Source organism: Somniosus microcephalus, chromosome 15 (genome assembly GCF_052327205.1).
Source record: "Somniosus microcephalus isolate GS21.2 chromosome 15, FLI_Smic_1.0, whole genome shotgun sequence".
Lineage (NCBI taxonomy): Eukaryota > Metazoa > Chordata > Chondrichthyes > Squaliformes > Somniosidae > Somniosus > Somniosus microcephalus.
In genome coordinates this window covers 111,676,520-111,698,942 of record NC_141001.1, presented here as the reverse complement: position 1 = coordinate 111,698,942, position 22,423 = coordinate 111,676,520, and the positions used below count along the sequence as shown (strand labels likewise).

Sequence of the window (22,423 nt, the reverse complement as noted above, 5' to 3'; positions counted from 1 at the left end):
ACTGCAGCCGATGGTGGAGGGAATGAATGTTTAAGGTGGTGGATGGGGTGCCAATCAAGTGGGCTGATTTGTCTTGAATGGTGTCGAGCTTCTTGAGTGTTGTTGGAGCTGCACTCATCCAGGCAAGTGGAGAGTATTCCATCACACTCCTGACTTGTGTCTTGTAGATGATGGAAAGGTTTTGGGGAGTCAGGAGGTGAGACAGTCACCTCAGAATACCCAACCTCTGACCTGCTCTTGTTGCCACAGTATTTATGTGGCTGGTCCAGTTAAGTTTCTGGTCAATGGTGACCCCCAGGATATTGACGTTGGGGGATTCGGCGATGGTAATGTCGTTGAGTGTCAAGGGGCAGTGGTTAGACGCTCACTTGTTGGAGATAGTCATTGCCTGGCACTTGTGTGGTGTGAATGTTACCTGCCATTTATCAGCCCAAGCCTCAATGTCGTCCAGGTCTTGCTGCATGCTGGCCTGGACTGCTTCATTATCTGAGGAGTTGCAAATGGCACTGAACACTGTGCAGTCATCGGTGAACAGCCCCATTTCTGACATTATGATGGAGGGAAGGTCAGATGAAGCAGCTGAAGATGGTTGGGCCTAGGACACTGCCCTGAGGAACTCCTGCAGCGATGTCCTGGGGCTGTGATGATTGACCTCCAACCACCACAGCCATCTTCTTTTGTGCTAGGTATGACTCCAGCCAGTGGAGAGTTTTCCCCCTGATTCCCATTGACTTCAGTTTTTCTAGGGCTCCTTGATACCACACTCGGTCAAATGCTGCCTTGATGTCAAGGGCAGTCACTCTCTCACCTCACCTCTGGAAGTCAGCTCTTTTGTCCATGTTTGGACCAAGGTTGTAATGAGGTCTGGAGCCAATTGGTCCTGGCGGAACCCAAACTCGGCATCAGTGAGCAGGTTATTGGTGAGTAAGTGCTGCTTGATAGCACTGTCGACGACACCTTCATTCACTTTACTGATGATTGAGAGTAGACTGATGGGGCGGTAATTGGCCGGATTGGATTTGTCCTGCTTTTTGTGGACAGGACATACCTGGGCAGTTTTCCACATTGTCGGATAGATACCAGTGTTATAGCTGTACGGGAACAACTTGGCTAGAGGTGCGGCTAGTTCTGGAGCACAAATCTTCAGCACAACAGCCGGGATGTTGTCGGGGCCCATAGCCTTTGCTGCATCCACAGTGCTCAGCCACTTCTTGATATCACGTGGAGTGAATCAAATTGGCTGAAGACTGGCTTCTGTGATGGTGGGGTCCTCAGGAGGAGGCCGATATGGATCATCCACTTGGCATTTCTGGCTGAAGATGGTTGCAAACACTTCAGCTTTGTCTCTTCCACTCACGTGTTGGGCTCCACCATCATTGAGGATGGGGATATTCATGGAGCCTCCTCCTCCTGTTAGTTGTTTATGGCCCACCGCCATTCACGACTGGATGTGGCAGGACTGCAGAGCTTTGATCTCATCCGTTGATTGTGGGATCGCTTAAGCCCTGTCTATAGCATGCTGCTTCCGCTTTTTAGCATGCATGTAGTCCTGTGTTGCAGCTTCTCCAGGTTGGCACTGCATTTTTAGGTACACTTGGTGCTGCTCCTGGCATGCTCTTCTACACTCCTTATTGAACCAGGGTTGGTCCCCTGACTTGATGGTAATGGTAGAGTGAGGGATATGCCGGGTCATGAGGTTACAGATTGTGGTGGAATACAATTCTGCTGCTGCTGATGGCCCACAGCACCTCATGTCGCCCAGTTTTGAGCTGCTAGATCTGTTGTGAATCTATCCCATTTGGCACGGTGGTAGTGCCACACAACACGATGGAGGGTGTCCTCAGTGCGAAGACGGGACTTTGTCTCCACAATGACTGTGCGGTGGTCACTGCTATCATTTATTCTTATTGTTTTTTGTAGTGGTTTTTTACAACTGAGTGGCTTGCTAGGCCATTTCTAGATATTCTTATAAATGAGAACATCACATGGTTCTTTACTATTATAGTCCAAGATCACAGGAGAGATACAAATGAGGGAGGTCATTCAGCCCATCTTAGCTCATCTATTCAGAATAAAGAAAATCTTACATTCCCCCCCTACCCCCCAATCACATAATCTGTCTCTTGGATGGCTCTAAGGTTTTCATCTCGACCCCACCCAGAAGGCCATCCAAATGTTGATCACTTTTTGCACAAAGCAATGCTTCTAGCATCTGTCCAGAATTTCCAGTTCTTAACCTACGTCGAACCTATAATGTTTTTTTTCCTTTTTGTTTCAAGCTGTTCCATGCATAAACCACTTCTTAGTGAAAAGACTGACCTGCTCTTGGAGCTCTGCCAATGTGGTTCTAAAATGAACCACTAGGAGGTGTACATGAGTAACCTGGGTGAATCCTTCTGATACGATGGCAAAATACTGCAGATGTTGGAAATCCGAAATAACAACAGAAAATGCTGGAAAAACTCAGCAGGTCAGGCAACATCCGTGGAGAGAAATTTGAGTTGACGTTTCGGGTCGAACCCTTCTTCAAAACTGGAAAGAAAAGAAAATAGATCGAAGGCAGGGCTGCGATCGGACAAAAGAAGTGAAAGAGACAAAAGAAGTAGAAGAGACAATAAAAGGTATTCGAAGCCAGACGAGATGGTAATAGGCTGAGATTAGGTGTGAAGTGTACTGCCAGGTGGGAGAGTGAAACAAAAGGAAAGGGGGCTGGGGGGAAAGAAGTGGAAAAATTACAAGTAAAAAGTAATAGGGGCCGAGGTTATGATCTGAAATTGTTGAACTCGATATTGATTCCTCCTTTCACAGTGGTTAAGGTAGAATTCTTTTAATCGGGGCACCTGAGGGTTGCTATCATTCACCCAATCTAAATCGGACAGTGGGTGGGACGTTGGACAGGAGACAATGCTTTGAACAGCGGGCACAGCTCTGATTATTTAACAGGTCACATTTTATCATTTATACTTTATAAGTCTAATGATTCTCATATACAGACTGTTGAAATTGTCATTGTACATTTCACAGCGAATAAAACACAGAGTGCATGTTACAGAGTCAGTAACCATCACTTCGTCACGCTTCAGTTTGGCAGGATAATGACCTAAACTGTAATTAGCTGTTATTTCTTTCATGCTGTAATGAGGTTACTGGTGAATGCAGCATCGATGGTGCTTTACTTTTCCCATAATTCATAGCAAAACAGAAACCACTGTATCAATAATAATAAATACAGGTGCACAAAGGGTGACTGTGCACTATTGGGCCAATGGTATGAATCTGTGCATTCCGGCAGAGAGCCTCACCTGCTAAGAGCACATATCAGGAAATTAATTTCAATGGGTGGAAAGTTGTCGGGAGCATACCCGCCATTTCCCAACAGGCATTCTCAGTCAACTTCAACGGGAGCGCAGTTACATCAAATCGGCTCCTATGGGTCAACTGCACTGAGGATTCCATCAGAAGAAAGACCTCAGTTTACGTGTTAGAGAATTTGTTAGGATCTTTCTCACATATTATACTTCATTGTACAATTTATTTACTTTCAGGAAATTGCGAGAGAAATGTTTTTTCAGGTCATTACATTTGTTTGAAGAACGTTCAATGTCCTAGTACATTCATAGGATTACATCTATCTATCTATATATATAAAAGGATCCATCCGTCTGTTTGTCTGTCTGTATGTCTGTCTGTATGTCTGTCTGTCTGTATGTCTGTCTGTCTGCTATACACTCAAAAATTATAGAGCGTACCTACACATATGTTATATCAAAAGAAAGCTTATGATTAGGGGAGTCTCATAGGCGTATTTACTTTTTGGCCAGACAAAAATTGTTCGGACAGTATACAAAAAATGTTCAAAAATCCGCTCATTAGCGGTTGGCCAATCATACGGGGGAATCCGCTCATTAGCATTGAGTGATGTGAAGGTTGACCAATCCTACGGGGGGAGCGTGCTGCATCACGGGGGGCATTTCATGGTGTGTGTGGGCGGTGCCTAATCTTTCAAACTGCCGTTAGTGCCTCACAAAATGGCGGCCGCCCCTCTTCACCCGCAAAATCTCCCTCCAGCTCTCACCTTTTAGCGGGGTAGAGGCTGCTTTAAATTAGACTCTTCGTCTCTTTTGTTTTTCTTTTCTCTGGCCAGCTGCGCAGGAAAACAGACAAAAGTCGGGATTTTAACTCTCTCTCTCTCTCCTTCCCCCTCTCTCTCTTGCCGTTAGTGCAGGACCGGCAAAACCGGGGATTTCCAACGAGCCGTCCCCGACCTAAGTCGGACACGGGAGTCCGGAGCGAAAGGCCTTCCACTGCCGCCCGGCTAACCGGGTCCAAAGGCCCGCCTGGTTAAACATGAGGAACCCCCGGGCTCGCTTCTGAGCGATGGGCGCCCGGCCTCCCGGTGTCGGATATACTCCATTCTGGAACCGAGGTGAGTCGGAGGGAGAGGAGAGGGGGAGAGAGAGGGAGAGAGGGAGAGGAGAGGGAGAGGAGAGGGAGGGAGAGGGAGAGGGGAGGGAGGAGAGGAGAGGAGGAGGAGAGAGAGCGGGGAGGGAGGGGGAGAGAGAGCGGGGAGGGAGGGGGGAGAGAGAGAGAGAGAGCGGGGAGGGAGGGGGAGAGAGAGAGCGGGGGAGGGGAGGGAGAGAGAGAGGGGCAGGGAGAGTGAGGGGCAGGGAGAGTGAGGGGCAGGGAGAGAGAGAGGGGGGAGAGAGAGAGCGGGCAGGGAGAGAGAGGGGGAGGGAGAGAGAGAGGGTGAGGGAGGTAAAGAGTGAAGGGGTGGGAGAGGGAGGGAGAGCTCGCCTTCTTCCTTCCTTCCTTCGGCCGCCGCAATTCAAACTTCCCGCCGACCTCACAAAATGGCGGCCACCCTGCTTCACCCGCTGGGCGTCTGAGGCCAGCCCCGTCCCCGAGGTGTCTTCCTCTCTTCTCTATCTCCTTCCCTCACTCTCTCCTTCCCTCTCTCTCTCTCTCTCCTTCCCCCTCTCTCTCTCTCTCTCTCCTTCCCTCTCTCTCTCTCTCTCCTTCCCTCTCTCTCTCCTTCCCTCTCTCTCTCTCCTTCCCTCTCTCTCTCTCCTTCCCTCTCTCTCTCTGTCTCTCTCTCCTTCCCTCTCTCTCTCTCCTTCCTCCTCTCTCTCTCTCCTTCCCTTCTCTCTCTCTCTCTCTCCTTCCCTCTCTGTCTCTCTCTCCTTCCCTCTCTCTCTCTCTCCTTCCCACTCTCTCTCTCCCTCCTTCCCTCTCTCTCTCCTTCCCTCTCTCTCTCCTTCCCTCTCTCTCTCTCTCTCCTTCCCTCTCTGTCTCTCTCTCCTTCCCTCTCTGTCTCTCTCTCCTTCCCTCTCTCTCTCTGTCTCCTTCCCTCTCTCTCTCTCCTTCCTCTCTCTCTCTGTCTCTCTCTCCTTCCCTCTCTCTCTCTCTCCTTCCCTCTCTCTCTCCTTCCTCCTTCCCTCTTTCTCTCTCCTTCCCCCCTCTCTCTCTCTCTCCTTCCCTCTCTGTCTCTCTCTCCTTCCCTCTCTCTCTCTGTCTCCTTCCCTCTCTCTCTCTCTCTCCTTCCCTCTCTGTCTCTCTCTACTTCCCTCTCTCTCTCTGTCTCCTTCCCTCTCTCTCTCCTTCCCTCTCTCTCTCGCTCCTTCCCTCTCTCTCTCCTTCCCTCTCTCTCTCTCTCCTTCCCTCTCTCTCTCCTTCCTCCTTCCCTCTCTCTCTCTCTCTCCTTCCCCCTCTCTCTCTCTCTCTCCTTCCCTCTCTCTCTCTCTCTCTCTCCTTCCCTCTCTGTCTCTCTCTCCTTCCCTCTCTCTCTCTGTCTCCTTCCCTCTCTCTCTCTGTCTCTCTCTCCTTCCCTCTCTCTCTCCTTCCCTCTCTCGCTCTCTCCTTCCCTCTCTCTCTCTCCTTCCCTCTCTCTCTCTCTCTCTCCTTCCCTCTCTCTCTCTCTCCTTCCCTCTCTCTCTCTCTCCTTCCCTCTCTCTCTCTCCTTCCCTCTCTCTCTCCTCTTCCCTCTCTCTCTCTCTTTCCCTCTCTCTCTCTCTCTCCTTCCCACACAGACAGGCAGACAGACAAACTCATTTATATATATAAAAATTATTTCTACTTTTTTCATAACAACATGCCCTCAAAAAACCCTCGGCACCGCCGGGCACTCCAGCTAGTAGGATATACAGCACAGAAACCGGCCTTTCGGCCCAACCAGTCAATGCCGGCGTTTATGCTCCACTCGAGCCTCCTCCCGTCTTTCCTCATCTAACTCTATCAGCATAACCCTCTATTCCCTCATATGCTTATCTAGCCTCCCCTTAAATGCATCTATACTATTCGACTCAGCTACTCCCTGTGGTAGCGAGTTCCACATTTTCACCACTCTGTGTGGTGTCAATGGTTACTGGGCAGCAAACGTCAATACTTAAAGAAACAAATAGAGAGAAGCAACACATTGGGGCCACAGGCCAAGTGGAGAGGAGCAGCACATCGGGGCCACAGGGTGGGGAGAGGGGCAGCACATCGAGTCACAGGGTGGGGAGAGGTGCAGCACATTGAGATCACAGGGTGGGGAGAGGGGCAGCACATCGAGATCACAGGGTGGGGAGAGGGGCAGCACATCGAGTCACAGGGTGGGGAGAGGGCCAGCACATCGAGGTCACAGGGTGGGGAGAGGGGCAGCACATTGAGTCACAGGGTGGGGAGAGGGGCAGCACATCGAGGTCACAGGGTGGGGAGAGGGGCAGCACATTGAGTCACAGGGTGGGGAGAGGGGCAGCACATTGAGTCACATGGTGGGGAGAGGGGCAGCATATCGAGGCCACAGGGTGGGGAGAGGGGCAGCACATCGAGGCCACAGGGTGGGGAGAGGGGCAGCACATCGAGATCACAGGGTGGGGAGAGGGGCAGCACATCGAGGTCACAGGGTGGGGAGAGGGGCAGCACATTGAGTCACAGGGTGGGGAGAGGGGCAGCACATCGGGGCCACAGGGTGGGGAGAGGGGCAGCACATCGAGGTCACAGGGTGGGGAGAGGGGCAGCACATCGAGATCACAGGGTGGGGAGAGGGGCAGCACATCGAGTCACAGGGTGGGAGAGGAGCAGCACATCGAGGTCACAGGGTGGGGAGAGGGGCAGCACATCGAGATCACAGGGTGGGGAGAGGGGCAGCACATTGAGTCACAGGGTGGGGAGAGGGGCAGCACATTGAGTCACAGGGTGGGGAGAGGGGCAGCACATCGGGGCCACAGGGTGGGGAGAGGGGCAGCACATCGAGATCACAGGGTGGGGAGAGGGGCAGCACATCGAGATCACAGGGTGGGGAGAGGGGCAGCACATCGAGATCACAGGGTGGGGAGAGGGGCAGCACATCGAGTCACAGGGTGGGAGAGGGGCAGCACATCGAGATCACAGGGTGGGGAGAGGGGCAGCACATTGAGTCACAGGGTGGGGAGAGGGGCAGCACATCGGGGCCACAGGGTGGGGAGAGGGGCAGCACATCGAGGTCACAGGGTGGGGAGAGGGGCAGCACATCGAGATCACAGGGTGGGGAGAGGGGCAGCACATCGAGATCACAGGGTGGGGGAGGAGCAGCACATCGAGTCACAGGGTGGGGAGAGGGGCAGCACATCGAGATCACAGGGTGGGGAGAGGGGCAGCACATCGAGTCACAGGGTGGGAGAGGGGCAGCACATCGAGGTCACAGGGTGGGGAGAGGGGCAGCACATCGGGGCCACAGGGTGGGGAGAGGGGCAGCACATCGAGATCACAGGGTGGGGAGAGGGGCAGCACATCGAGATCACAGGGTGGGGAGAGGGGCAGCACATCGAGATCACAGGGTGGGGAGAGGGGCAGCACATCGAGGTCACAGGGTGGGGAGAGGGGCAGCACATTGAGTCACAGGGTGGGGAGAGGAGCAGCACATCGAGGTCACAGGGTGGGGAGAGGGGCAGCACATCGAGATCACAGGGTGGGGAGAGGGGCAGCACATCGAGATCACAGGGTGGGGAGAGGGGCAGCACATCGAGGTCACAGGGTGGGGAGAGGGGCAGCACATCGAGGTCACAGGGTGGGGAGAGGGGCAGCACATCGAGGTCACAGGGTGGGGAGAGGGGCAGCACATTGAGTCACAGGGTGGGGAGAGGGGCAGCACATCGAGGTCACAGGGTGGGGAGAGGGGCAGCACATTGAGTCACAGGGTGGGGAGAGGGGCAGCACATCGAGATCACAGGGTGGGGAGAGGGGCAGCACATCGAGGTCACAGGGTGGGGAGAGGGGCAGCACATTGAGTCACAGGGTGGGGAGAGGGGCAGCACATCGAGGTCACAGGGTGGGGAGAGGGGCAGCACATTGAGTCACAGGGTGGGGAGAGGGGCAGCACATCGAGACCACAGGGTGGGGAGAGGGGCAGCACATTGAGTCACAGGGTGGGGAGAGGGGCAGCACATCGAGGTCACAGGGTGGGGAGAGGGGCAGCACATTGAGTCACAGGGTGGGGAGAGGGGCAGCACATCGAGGCCACAGGGTGGGGAGAGGGGCAGCACATCGAGGTCACAGGGTGGGGGAGGAGCAGCACATCGAAGTCATAGGGCAAGTGGGCAGAGAAACTGTGCTCTGATACTCGGGTGGAACTGAATCAAATAAATTAGTTAAGTGCAAGAACAGTCAAGTATTTTAACGACTGTCCATCCATAAGGACAGTCATTTATCCCCTCTTAGCCGCATGGCTAATATTAGGAACTTGCAATGTGGGCACCATGAGTGTGGGCCGATCACTTATTCTCCCGCAGCATCTCATTTGGGAAAACAAAGCTCTACACCATCACTCTGCCCCTTTTTAAGTATCTCTCGAAGTAACCAACCCTGAAAAGTGATATTGCAATATGTTACAATGCTCAGAAACACCTGCTAAAGTAATGAAAGTTATAAACAGCCTGAGATAGAGTTACTGCAGCACCTTCCAGCAAAATAAAGCAAGCTATCAGCATTATCCATCCAACCTTTGACATGTCACTTGAATTGTAATAGTTCTATAAGTGATATAAAGGGATTATTCCCATGTTGTGAAAAAGTGTCTGAGGAACATGATTTTCTGTAGCTTTCCTTATTCATTTGACATACTTCCCAGGAACAAATTTTAAAAAACTATCCCTTTAGCACAGGTATCACATATTTTCCATTTGATTTTGTAGAGTATGGATCAAATTGCCACAATTGTGCAAGTCATATTTTTTACAGTGCTCTTTTCAATCACATTTACAAGTCTCTTCTTAACGTGCCCTACTAAAGTTATGGGGACACTGCACATTTTGTTCTGCCTTAGTGTACCTACTATCCCTGTTCTCTGGTGACAAGGCCCATCTGCCACCTGCTCTAGTCTGCGTCCCAGCGACAACTGTCGAGCAGCACCAAGATTGATTATCAGTCAAAAGCAATAACAGAGCACCAGATTTCTGTGGGTTAAGCTTGCTGATCCAGCAAGAGTTGGTATGAAATTTCAGCATTGCGTGCCAACATTTTGGTGCTGAATGAACAGCAGTGCATGTCGCCATGAAATACAGCCAAAAGAAACACAAACAAAGCATAAAGTCTGTCCTCCCAGTTTAGCCTATTAAAAGGGAAAGTGCAGCTGGAACACTTGCAGTAGCTGTCGCAGTACAAGGACTATTAAGCCTAGACTTTCTTTTCAGCATTCATCTTCGAAACTCTATGGTGACTAATTGTACCTCAGCCAAAATATCCCAATTAGATTTTTTTAAATGTAGATTGCATTCCCTTTGAAATATTTTTGACATTAAAAGTGGATATAATTTAAGATGCATCTATATTATAGCATTGCAAGAAGTCTACATAGTATCATTTGCAAAGTAAAATTAGCCCTTGAAGAAATAAAGATGCTTTATGATCATGAATCATAAAGCACTTAGAATTGTAAAACCATACAAGTTTGCAGTGCGGATGGAGGCCATTCAGCCCATCATGTCTGCACTGGATTGTGTGTATAAAGCGAAGATTTTATCAGTGTATTTTAGAATGGATTTCCCCATTTAGGCTCGCAAGGTAAATGGATATTAATCATTTTCAACAACAAAATTGTGAGTGAGGGTGTTTTTGTAAGCAGTACTGTATATCCCATTAAAATGCACACTGTTGGCTCCCCGAGAGACTTCCACTGTGTCTGTCAGACAGCGAATTAATTAATGCAGTATATAAAATGAGCACACTTAAAATCTTGATCACTGTTCATAATAAACAGGAATGTAAAGGAACACAAACATATTCTGCTTAGTAATGCTAACCAGAGAGATATAGTTTGCAACTTTCAATCAAATCCCTTGGTGGGAACATTTTTAAAAGAATGAATCTGTGATTAGAATTGTAGTGGCACAAGATAAAAGCTCATCACCACAGTTAGTACACGTAGTTTTCATACAGCTTTCTACTTATTCACAGCTGGAAGGTATATATGTACGATTCTCAGGACTGCTCTTAGTAATGAAACGTTTAGCCCAAGTGCCATACAAACTTAATAGTAAGTTCAAGATTTGGTATCCCCTGCTTTATTTTTATCAACTGGGATCCAGCGTACCTCTTTGATCTATTTAAATTCACATAAATTTGTCCGCAGATGTCAATGAAGGATACCTGATCTGGAAATGAGTAAGGTTTTTTTTTGAGCCACGAGAGGTTTCAGGGTCAAAATGCTCAGTCTCACTTATAAGCAGTCATTTTCCGAGTGTGCGCCAGTGATGGGCAAGATTGCCCCTGACAGTGTGCAGATTAAAAATTGCCCCCATAGCGTAAAATGCAGTCTTCTGTACATTTTAAATAAAAAGAAAAAAGAAACTGCAAATGCTGAAGATCTGAAACAACGACAGGAAAACACTGGAAAGACACAGGAGACCTGCCAGCATCTGTCAAGAGAGAAGACAAGTAAGTTCTCACAAAGGATTTCACCCGAAATGCTAACTTGTCCTTTGTCTTTACAGGTGCTGACTGACCTGCTGTGTATTGCCAGCATTTTGCTTTGTTTAGCTTTGTACCTTTTATCTTTTTGAATGGATCCATAAACGGCTCCCCAGTTGAAATGTATACAACAACATTATGAGGAATGTCCTTTGGCTCAAATGCTTCTCGGCCATTTGCAAGAAATACCCTCCGTGCGGCCGAGTTCAGGTCGAGCTTTATGGTACAGGCTTCCAGTAACTGAGAATGGAAATGATATCCCACCATCAATAAAACACGAAAAGAAATGCTTCAAATATACTTTTTAAATCAGGAGAAAATTAGACATGATTATTAGACATTTCATCATGGTTTAATTTCTATTTGTAGCAAAATCAGAAATATGCAAACCTGTTTCACTCCTAATAATTCAAAGCAATTAAGCAACATATGGGGTGCGGTAGCATAGTGGTTATGTTACTGAACTAGTAATCCAGAGGCCTGGACTAATCCCTGGAGACATGAGTTGAAATCCCACCACGGCAGCTGGGGGATTTAAATTCAGTTAATTAAATAAATCTGGAATAAAAAGCTAGTGTCATGAAGCTACTGGATTGTCATGAAAACCCATCTGGTTCGCTAATGTCCTTTAGGGAAAGAAATCTGCTGTCCTAACCTGGTCTGGCCTATATGTGACTCCAGACCCACAGCAATGTGGTTGACTCTTAACTGCCCTCTGAAATAGCCTAGCAAGCCACTCAGTGCTCATGCAGCGGTTCAAGAAGGCAGCGCAAGGGCAAGTAGGGATGGGTAATAAGAACATAAGAACATAAGAAATAGGAGCAGGAGTAGGCCAATCGGCCCCTCGAGCCTGCTCCGCTATTCAATAAGATCATGGCTGATCTGATCCTAACCGCCAATCCACTATGACAGGACTATCTCCTGAATCTAACAGAATTAGACACACGAAACAGGAGCAGGATCAGGCTACACGGCCCCTGGGCCCGCTCCGCTACCCACAGGGCCATGACCGATCCGCACCTAAACTCATGTCCAAATTTCTGCCCGCTTCCCGTAACCCTTAATTCCCTTTTCTTCTAGGAAACTGTCTATTTCTGTTTTAAATTTATGTAATGATGTAGCTTCGACAGCTTTTTGGGGCAGCATATTCCATGGACCTACCACCCTCTGAGTGACGTAGTTCCTCCTCATCTCAGTTTTGAAAGAGCAGCCCCTTATTCTAAGACTATGCCCCCTAGTTCTAGTTTCACCCATCATCTGGAACATCCTCCCCGCATCCACCCGATCCAACCCCTTCACAATCTTATATGTTTCAATAAGATCGCCTCTCATTCTTCTGAACTCCAATGAGTAGAGTCCCAATCTACTCAACCTCTCCTCATATGTCCATCCCCTCATCCCCGGGATTAACCGAGTGAACCTTCTTTGTACTGACTCGAGAGCAAGTATGTCTTTTCTTAAGTATGGACACCAAAACTGTATGCAGTATTCCAGGTGCGGTCTCACCAATACCTTGTACAACTGAAGCAATACCTCCCTATTTTTATATTCTATCCCCCTAGCAATGAAAGCCAACATTCCATTGGCCTTCTTAATCACTTGCTGCACCTGCATACTAACCTTTTGAGTTTCGTGCACCAGGACCCCCAGATCCCTTTGTACTTCAGTACTTTCCAGTTTCTTGCCATTAAGATAATAACTTGCTCTACGATTTTTCCTGCCAAAGTGCATAACCTCACACTTTCCAGTATTGTATTCCATCTGCCAAGTCTCTGCCCACTTACTTAGCCTGTCTATGTCCCCTTGCAGGTTTTTTATGTCCTCCTCTCTCACTACTTTCCCTCCCATCTTAGTATCATCTGCAAACTTTGATATGTTACACTCGGTCCCCTCCTCCAAATCGTTAATATAGATTGTAAAGAGTTGGGGACCCAGCACTGACCCCTGCGGAACACCACTGGTTACTGATTGCCAGTCTGAGAATGAACCATTTATCCCAACTCTCTGCCTTCTGTTAGATAGCCAATCTTCTATCCATGCCAGAATATTACCCCCAATCTCGTGATTTTTTATCTTAAGCAATAATCTTTTGTGTGGCACCTTGTCAAATGCCTTTTGGAAGTCTAAATACACTACGTCCACTGGTTCACCTTTATCCACCCTGTATGTTACTTCCTCAAAGAACTCCAGCAAATTTGTCAAACATGACTTCCCCTTCATAAAACCATGCTGACTTTGTCTTATTAAACTATGATTATCCAAATGTCCTGTTACTGTCTCCTTAATAATGGACTCCAAAATTTTACCTACCACAGATGTTAGGCTAACCGGTCTATAGTTTCCAGCCTTCTGTCTACTGCCCTTTTTAAATAAGGGTGTTACATTAGCAGTTTTCCAGTCTGCTGGGACCTTTGCTGAGTCCAGGGAGTTTTGGAAGATTATTACCAATGCATCCACAATCCCTACCGCCACTTCCCTCAAGACCCTTGGATGTAAGCCATCAGGTCCAGGCGATTTATCCGCCTTGAGTCCCATTATTTTACCGAGTACCACTTCCTTAGTGATTTTGATCGTGTTTATCTCCTCCCCCCCCTATAGCCCCCTGCTTGTCCAGTGTTGGGATATTCTTGGTGTCCTCTACTGTAAAGACTGATACAAAATATTCATTCAGTGTTTTTGCCATCTCCATATTTCCCACCATTAATTTCCCGGTCTCATCCTCTAAGGGACCAACATTTACTTTAGCCACCCTTTTTCTTTTTATATAACTATAAAAACTCTTACTATCTGTTTTTATATTTTTTGCTAATTTACTTTCATAATCTATCTTCCCTTTCCTAATCAATCTTTTTGTTATTTTTTCCTGTCTTTTAAAATTTTCCCAATCCTCTATCCTCCCACTAGATTTGGCTACCTTATATGCCCTTGTTTTTAGTCAAATACTATCCTTAATTTCTTTACTTAGCCACGGATGGCTGTCTTTTCTTTTACACCCTTTTCTTCTCAGTGGAATATACTTTTTTTGGAAGTTGTAAAATAACTCCTTAAATGTACACCACTGATCATGTATCGTCTTACCCTTTAATCTATTTTCCCAATCCACTTTGCTCAATTCTGCTCTCATACCTTCATAGTCTCCTTTATTCAAGCTTAGCACGCTTGTTTGAGATACAACCTCCTCACCCTCTAATTGAACATGGAATTCAACCATGTTATGGTCACTCATTCCAAGGGGATCCTTTACTAGGACATTTTTAATTAATCCTGTCTCGTTACACAGGACCAGATCTAAGGTTGCTTGCCCCCTGGTCGGTTCAGTTACATACTGCTCAAGAAACCCATCCCTAATACATTCAATGAACTCATCCTCAAGGCAGCCCTGCCCAATTTGATTTGTCCAGTTAATATGATAGTTAAAATCCCCCATAATTATAGATGTTCCCTTATTACAAGCCTCAACTATTTCCTGATTAATACTCCGTCCAACCGAGTTGCAACTGTTCGGAGGCCTATAGACTACGCCCACTAGTGTTTTTTTCCCCTTATTATTCCTTATCTCCACCCAAACTGTTTCATTATCCTGATCTTTTGACCCAATATCATTTCTCTGTATTACAGTGATTCCTTCCTTTATTAACATAGCCACCCCACCTCCCCTTCCTTCCTGCCTGTCCTTCCTGATCGTTAAATAACCTGGTAGGTTTAATTCCCAGGCATTGTCACCCTGCAGCCATGTTTCTGTAATGGCCACAAGATCATACCCATATGTAGCTATTTGTGCCATTAACTTATCTATTTTGTTACGAATGCTACGTGCATTCAGATAGAGAACTTTCAAATGTGTTTTTTGACACTTAGTTCCTGCTTTTGCCCTTTTTATTACTTTACCTTTTACTCCATACCTTCTGCCCCTTCCTGACACGCTCTGGTTTTTCATTTCCCCACTGCTACCTAAGTCTATGACCTTCTCTGTTGTCATTTTTATTATTTGTTCTCTAGGAACCTCCCCCCCACTAGTTAGTTTAAAGCCCTCTCTACAGCCCTAGTTATGTGATCCGCCTGGACCCTAGTCCCAGCACTGGCCAAGTGAAGCCCGTCCCAACGGAACAGCTCCCTCCTGCCCCAGTACTGGTGCCAGTGTCCCAGGAAGCAAAACCCATTTCTCCCACACCAGTCTTTGAGCCACGCATTTAACTCTCTGATTTTATTTGTCCTAGCCAAATTCGCTCGTGGCTCAGGTAATAATCCAGAGATTATTACCCTTGAGGTTCTGTTTTTTAATTTGACCCCTAGCTGCTCATACTCCTTTAACAGAACCGGCTTCCTAGTCCTATCTATGTCGTTTGTACCAACATGGACCACGACGACTGGATCCACCCCCTCCCACTGCAAGTTTCTTTCCAGCCCAGAGGAGATGTCCTTAACCCTGGCACCGGGTAGGCAACACAGCCTACGGGACTCTCGCTCTTGGCTGCAGAGAACTCTATCTATCCCCCTAATAATACTATCCCCTACCACTACAACATTTCTATTTACTCCCCCCTCTTGAATGGCCCCCTGGACTTGCCAGCGACGCCTACAATCTCATGAATAAATTTAAAAAACTGTAATATAAGACGCAGGAATAGGTCATTTGGCCCCTCAAGCTTGCTCCGCCATTCAATAACATCATGGCTGATCTGATCTTGGCCTCAACTCCACTTCCCTGCCCGCTCCCCATAACCCTTGACTCCCTTATCGTTCAAAAATCTCTCTATCTCCACCTTAAATATATTCAATTACCCAACCTTCACAGTTCTCTGGGGAAGAGAATTCCAAAGATTCACGACCCTCTGAGAGAAGAAATTTCTCCTTATTTCCAATTTAAAAGGGTTTCCCCTTATTCTGAAATTATGCCCCCTAGTTCTAGATTCCCCCACGAGGGGAAACATCCTCTCTGCATCTCCCTTGTCAAGCCCCTTCAGAATCTTATATGTTTCAATAAGGTCCCCTCTCATCTTCTAAACTCCAATGAGTATAGGTTCAACCTAATACAGCAAGACAGACATGTAGTGCTAAGAAATTTAAATATCAGATAATTTGATTTCAAATTTGTGATATCTTGAGACACAGCATATATATACAACAGCACAACATGGCTTCCAGTAAGAACCGTACTGCACATGGCTTTATTATTATATACATCAGTAGTTCACCAGGTGGCTCTATTACACTTCTCCCTCCTTATTGAAGAAGTTAATCATAGCATTGTACAATAATCAATGTATATGACTTGCATGGTATATACAACTCTTGGTATACATTTCCCAAATGGAACCCATTTTATGTTTCCAAATTCTACTGTAGAATTCTGTAACACAAACAAAAGATATGAATTTATTTTCCATATTTACAGATTAAACTTAACCACAGGTTTTCTGTTTCGAAGAGGATACCTTCTTTCTTGAACAGAACTTTCAGATCTTGTTGTAGGACTTTGACTCATTCTAGGCTGAGCCTGTGGAGAATTTTTCTCCAAGGGCTGACCTTGATCTACATTTGGACACTGTACACTTTCAGACTGTTTGTCTGCCTGACTTGGGCTTTGACTTAAATTCTGACTTTGTCTTGGACTTGTTTCTGGTACGTCTGATGTAGGATTTGCTACTGGTACTCTACTTGTAACAAGACTATCTGACTCATCAGAATAAATTGAATCATTGCAGCTTTCAACTGCTTCCAAATCTGTAGGTAAGATATGATCAATGTGAACAAACCTAACCTTTCCATGATTAAACATCTTGACCAAATATGTGCGAGGGTCACATATCTTCACTACTCTTCCTGGTAACCGCTTGAACCATTTATGGTGCTGGTTCTTCACTCTAACCTTCTGGTTCAACTTCACACTACTCTCTCTAACTCTACCATTATCATGACTCTCTTTCTGCCTTGATTGTTTCTCTTCTACGGACTGTGCCAAGTTTGGCTTTAACAATGAGAACCTGGTTTGTGGCTGTTTGAGAAACAACTATGCTGGTTTTCTACCTGTAGTGGTATGAGGAGTACTCCGATACGTAATCAGAAAATTTGGCAGTTTGTGGTCCAACGACAACTGACGTTTCTTTGGATTTGGATCCAACATTTGCTTGATGAGGGCATGTTTGACAATTTGTACTGTGCACTCTGCTGTACCATTTGAAGCAGGGTGGCACGGTGGAACTTTGGTATGTCTCACACCGTTTCTGCTCATGAACTGTGTGAAATCTTCTGAACAAAATTGCAGCCCATTATCAGACACAATTTCTTCTGGGCGGCCATATGAAGAAAACAATCTTCGCAAATTGTCTAGTGTTTTGCTTATTATTATCCGCATCGGAAACACCTCTACCCACTTCGAGTGACTATCTATCACTATGAACAATTGCTGTCCTTCTAGCTCAGCAAAATCTACATGTAACCTTTGCCACACTCTGGGAGGCCATTTCCATGGTTGTAATGGTATTGATGGTGGTTTCTTGCTCACCGATTGACATGTTGTACACTGACTGACTATGTACTCTATCTCTTTATCTAAACCTGGCCACCATAAGTAACTGTGTGCAAAGCTCTTGGGCAAACACATTCCCAGGTGCTGGTCATGAAGATCTCCTAACAATTTAGACCTGAACCTATTTGGGATAACCACTCTTGCTCCCCACATGATACAATATCTACTGACAATTCATTCCTATGAATGAAGTATGGATGGATATCTTTCTCTGATACCTAGTTTGGCCATCTATTTGCTATGTAATCATACACCTTTGACATAATTGGGTCACGTTGGCCTACCTATCTCTTCATCTGTGACTGGCAGCTCATCAATGTATGAGAAATAGAACACTTCTTCCCTATTGGGTGTAACTTGTGATGGGGATGGCAACCTGGACATAGCATCAACATTACTGTGATCAGCTGATCGTCTGTACTCAATGTCATACGTATACGCTGACAAAATCAAAGCCCTTCGGTTGCAGCTAAGGTTGGAACTGGGGACTTTGGATGGAGGATTGCTGTCAGGGGCTTATGGTCAGTAACTATGGTAAACTTACGACCAAACAAGTATTTGTGAAACTTCTTGACCCCAAAAATCAATGACAAAGCTTCCCTTTCGATCTGCGCATAATTCCGCTCACTGGCACTGAGAGTGAGTGAAGCAAAAGCAATTGGTCTCTCCTCCCCACTATCTAGTACATGAGAGATCACTGACCCAACTCCGTATGGAGTGGCGTCACACACTAGCTTGATCTCCTTAGATACATCATAGTGAACTAGCATGGTACTCTCTACTAACTGGCTTTTCCACTCATTGAATGCTGTGTCGCATTCATTTGACTACTTCCAAGGGACCTGTTTTCTCAACAGCTCATTCAATGGCTGTGGTAATGTAGCCAATTTTGGGAGGAACTTTCCATAATAATTCAAAAGACCCAAAAATGATCGAAGTTCAGAGACATTCTTGGGAGTGGGTGCATTTCTGATTGCATCTAGCTTTCCCTTGGTTGGATGTAAACCATCTTGTCTACTAAGTACTCCACTGAGTTTTGAAACAACTCACACTTGTGATCTGTCACTCATACTCCATGCTTCTCTAGCTGTTTGAGCACTTCATTCAGCACCTCATCATGGGTTTGCCTATTTGGTGCTGAAATGAGTATGGCATCCAAATAATACACTACCCCTTCAACTAGGGTTGCAAAGGGGTGGAAAGTTTCCGGTAAATTTCCGGTAAATTTCCGGAAATTTTCCACGGGAAGTTTAGCTTGGGAATTTTGGGAATTTTGCCCAAAAAAGCACATGCTAGCATAATATTGTTTTTTTTGTATTTCTTTCTTTTTTTTTCCCACAGGTCCTCTCTTAAAATTACTAACAGAGATGGAATCTTAATTATTAAGGAATTTCTTAATCAATATATGTTTATCTTCTTACTTGGCTTGTTTTAATAATTACAAGTTTTGTGTGTGACTATGAACAAATGTGTCCTGATTGGTTGGATGAGTGGATGAGTGATTAGCTCCCTCTATTGGTAATATTTGCATATCGAATTGTGATATGCCTGCAGGCATCTGTAAGACTGCTATAGTTTTTTTAAGATCCAGGTTAGGGGTCCTGAGGGAAGTCATTTTGTTTTCTGCTGATGTTGTGATGATGCAGTAAGTAAATCAGACTTTATACCAAATAAACCAGTTACTTGTTGAACTCTGTTGTCCTTCAATTTAAAATATACAAAATAATACACTATTGGTGATGTAGCGTCGTGTGTGTACAGGTCATGCTTCCATCACATGGAGCATCAGCAAAAATGTACTCACCCTGTTGCAATCGTGCTGATCGACCGCAGTTCGACACAGAGATGAATGCCCTTTATTTCTCTGCATAGAACAATGCCACGTTTACTGTTGGATGTGTGGAAGGATTTTACCCCAGGCATTAAAGATGGAAAGACTGTGTACATGTGCAAACACTGTAGAAAGCCATATGTAAAGAATGCCACAAAGATGCAGCAGCATTTATCCAAATGCAACAACTTCACTCAAAGCTCACAGCAGTCAGCCCAGAGTTCCTCTGCTTCCATTCAAGAAGATGATGGTTCTCATTCAGCATCAGGCTCCTTATCATCAGCAACTCCTGGCCCACTTGGAAGGTTCTTTGATACAATGGATAACCATAGCCAGAAGAATGCAGATGAGTGCCTTGCTCGAGCTGTATATGCAACAGGCTCACCCCTCATGCTCACAGCCAATGTGTACTGGAAGAGATTTTTCAATGTTATTCACCCTGCATACTGTCCTCCCACCAGACATGCTTTGTCTACTTATTTGCTGGAGGTTGAGTATAACAGAGTCCAAGGAAAGCTCAAAGAAACGATAGCGATGACAGACACGAAGGACAACAGACACACAGGCACATACATTGCTGATGAGCTGAAAGTGGTCATCAACGATCTTGGATCACAAAAGATCTTTGCAGTAGTTACTGACAATGCTGCGAATATGAAGGCTGCTTGGGCTCAAGTGGAGGAGGCCTACCCTCATATTACGTCTATTGGGTGCGCAGCTCATGGGCTTAACCTGCTCCTCAAGGACATCATGGGTTTGAGAACCATGGAAGCACTGTACAAGAGAGCCAAGCAAGTTGTTAAGTATGTCAGGGGAAAACAGGTAGTTGCAGCAACCTACAACTCCAAGCAAATGACAAAGAACAAGAACACCACACTGAAGCTGCCCAACAACACTAGATGGGGTGGTGTTGTCATAATGTACAACAGCCTTCTGGAGGGTAAGGAGTCGCTGCAAGAAATGGCAATATCCCAGTCTGGGGATATGGAAACCACCATCAAGAAAATACTGCTGGATGATGTGTTTTGGGAGAGAGTGGTTAGCTGCCTTAAACTACTCTCACCAGTAGCATCTGCAATTGCTCAGATTGAAGGAGATGACGCTGTCTTGTCAGATGTTCTCAGGCTTTTTACTGATTTAAAAGAACAAATCAGCATTGCCCTACCCACATCCCTGCTGCTCAAAGCAGAGGAGAAGGCAATTGTTCAATTCATACAGACGCGTCAAGAATTTTGTGTCAAGCCGATTCATGCTGCAGCATACATGCTGGACCCAAAGCATGTTGGGAGACCAATACTTTCTGGAGAACAGATCAACAGCGCTTACAGTGTGATTTCTACCCTCTCACACCATCTCAATCTGGATGTGGGCAAAGTTCTGGGAAGTCTGGCAAAGTTCTCTACCAAGCAAGGTCTTTGGAATAGGGATGGGATATGGGAATCATGCAAGCATATCAGTGCACATACCTGGTGGAAGGGACTTTGTGCATCTGAGGCCCTGTCACCTATTGCATCGGTGATACTCCAAATCCCACCTTCATCAGCGGCCTCTGAACGAAACTGGTCACTTTTTGGGAATACGCATACAAAGGTGCGCAACAGGCTGACTAACAAGAGAGTGGAGAAACTGGTGGCTATCCGGGCGAACCTACAACTTATTGAGCCAGATACAGAAGTGTCCACCACACAGCTAGACACTGACACAGAGGAGGAAATGGACACGTCAGAGCCAGAGTCAGAGAATCAGGAGGAGCAATGAGGAGTAGAAGACTCAGAAGACTCATGAGTAGAAGACTCAAAGGGACAAAATAAGGACAAATTACAGGCTAAATAAGCTGACGCTCTTTTTATTTTATTTTAGATGGGTCTTTTTTGTGGGGGTTCAATAAAGTTCAAAATTATAACCTAAATAAAGTTTTGAAAGCCTGTTTTTATTTGTATGGAACAGTATGTCTATTTTGACGACAAAGATAATATAAGGGTCAGAGACAAAAACCATCAGTGTGCAAAAAAACTCAAAATTCCCATAAATTCCCATAAATTCCCAAAATTCCCATAAATTCCCGAAAATTCCCATGGAAAGTTTCCTTTTTTTAAAATTCCCAGAATTTTGCAACCCTACCTTCAATCCCTTGCAAAATTTGGTTCATCACCCCCTGGAATATGTCGGGGGCAGAAGACACTCCAAATGGTAGCCTATTGAAATGATATAGGTCTCGGTGAGTATTTATAGTCAAGCATGACTTGGACTTTTCATCTAACTCAAATTGTAGGTAGGCATTTGTTAGATCTAACTTCGAAAAGACCTGGCCATCTGTCTGGGTTGTGAATAAATCTTCCACACTTGGCAACGTAGATAAACCTGGTTTACTGTTACCTTATAATCACCACACAACCTTAGCTTACCAGCTGACTTAGGTACAACAACAATGGGTATAGCCCAATAACTCAGATCTACCTTAGCAATAATGTTCTCAGTTTCTAGTCTTTTGAGTTCTTGCTCAACTTTCTCCTTGAGTGCGTATGGTACGGGACCTGGTTTGCAGTAAACTGGTCTTGCATCCTTCTGCACTCTGACACTCACCTTGAAGTCTTGGAACGGACTGCGCATTTCGCGGAACACCTTCGGATACTGCTTGATGACATCATCTTTCGATGCAAATTTCGCTTCCACATGAAAAATCTTATTCCAATCCAGCTTCAGTGATCCCATCCAATTTCTACCTATTAAGGCAGGCTTGTCTCCTGCCATTACTATGAGAGGCAAGCTCTGACGCTGATCCTTGTATTTCACTGGTATGGTGACACTTCCTGCCACAGGGATTCGCTCTCCTGAGTCTAGTCAATAATCACTCAACTTGTCACGATATAGTGATTCCGGTACTACACTCACGGATGCACCAGTGTCGATTTCCATGGGTATCCTGGTTCCTGCGACATCTACTTGGATGATGATACCTCGCGAATCGCTGTTAGATGTCTTTGTGCTCCTGATGACGTGAATCTCCAGAAACGCCTCGTCCTGTTGCTTCTCTTCAATGGTATGTAGTGTCTGGCGATTTCTACTCTAGCATTGTCAGTCGGTTTACTCTTCTGTCGGCACGGCTTCGCAAGATGCCCAGTTTTTGTGCAGTAGAAACA

General features: G+C 46.1%; 1 protein-coding gene across 1 annotated transcript in view; it reads right to left on the bottom strand.

Annotated features, from left to right (window-relative positions):
- LOC147107159 (doublecortin domain-containing protein 1-like) overlaps positions 1-22,423 on the bottom strand; it is a 731,408-nt gene that overhangs the window by 645,445 nt on the left and 63,540 nt on the right. Inside the window, exon 4 of the mRNA XM_086008298.1 lies at positions 11,001-11,163. Coding sequence (XP_085864424.1) covers positions 11,001-11,163 — 163 coding nt within the window. The remainder of the gene's footprint in view (positions 1-11,000; positions 11,164-22,423) is intronic.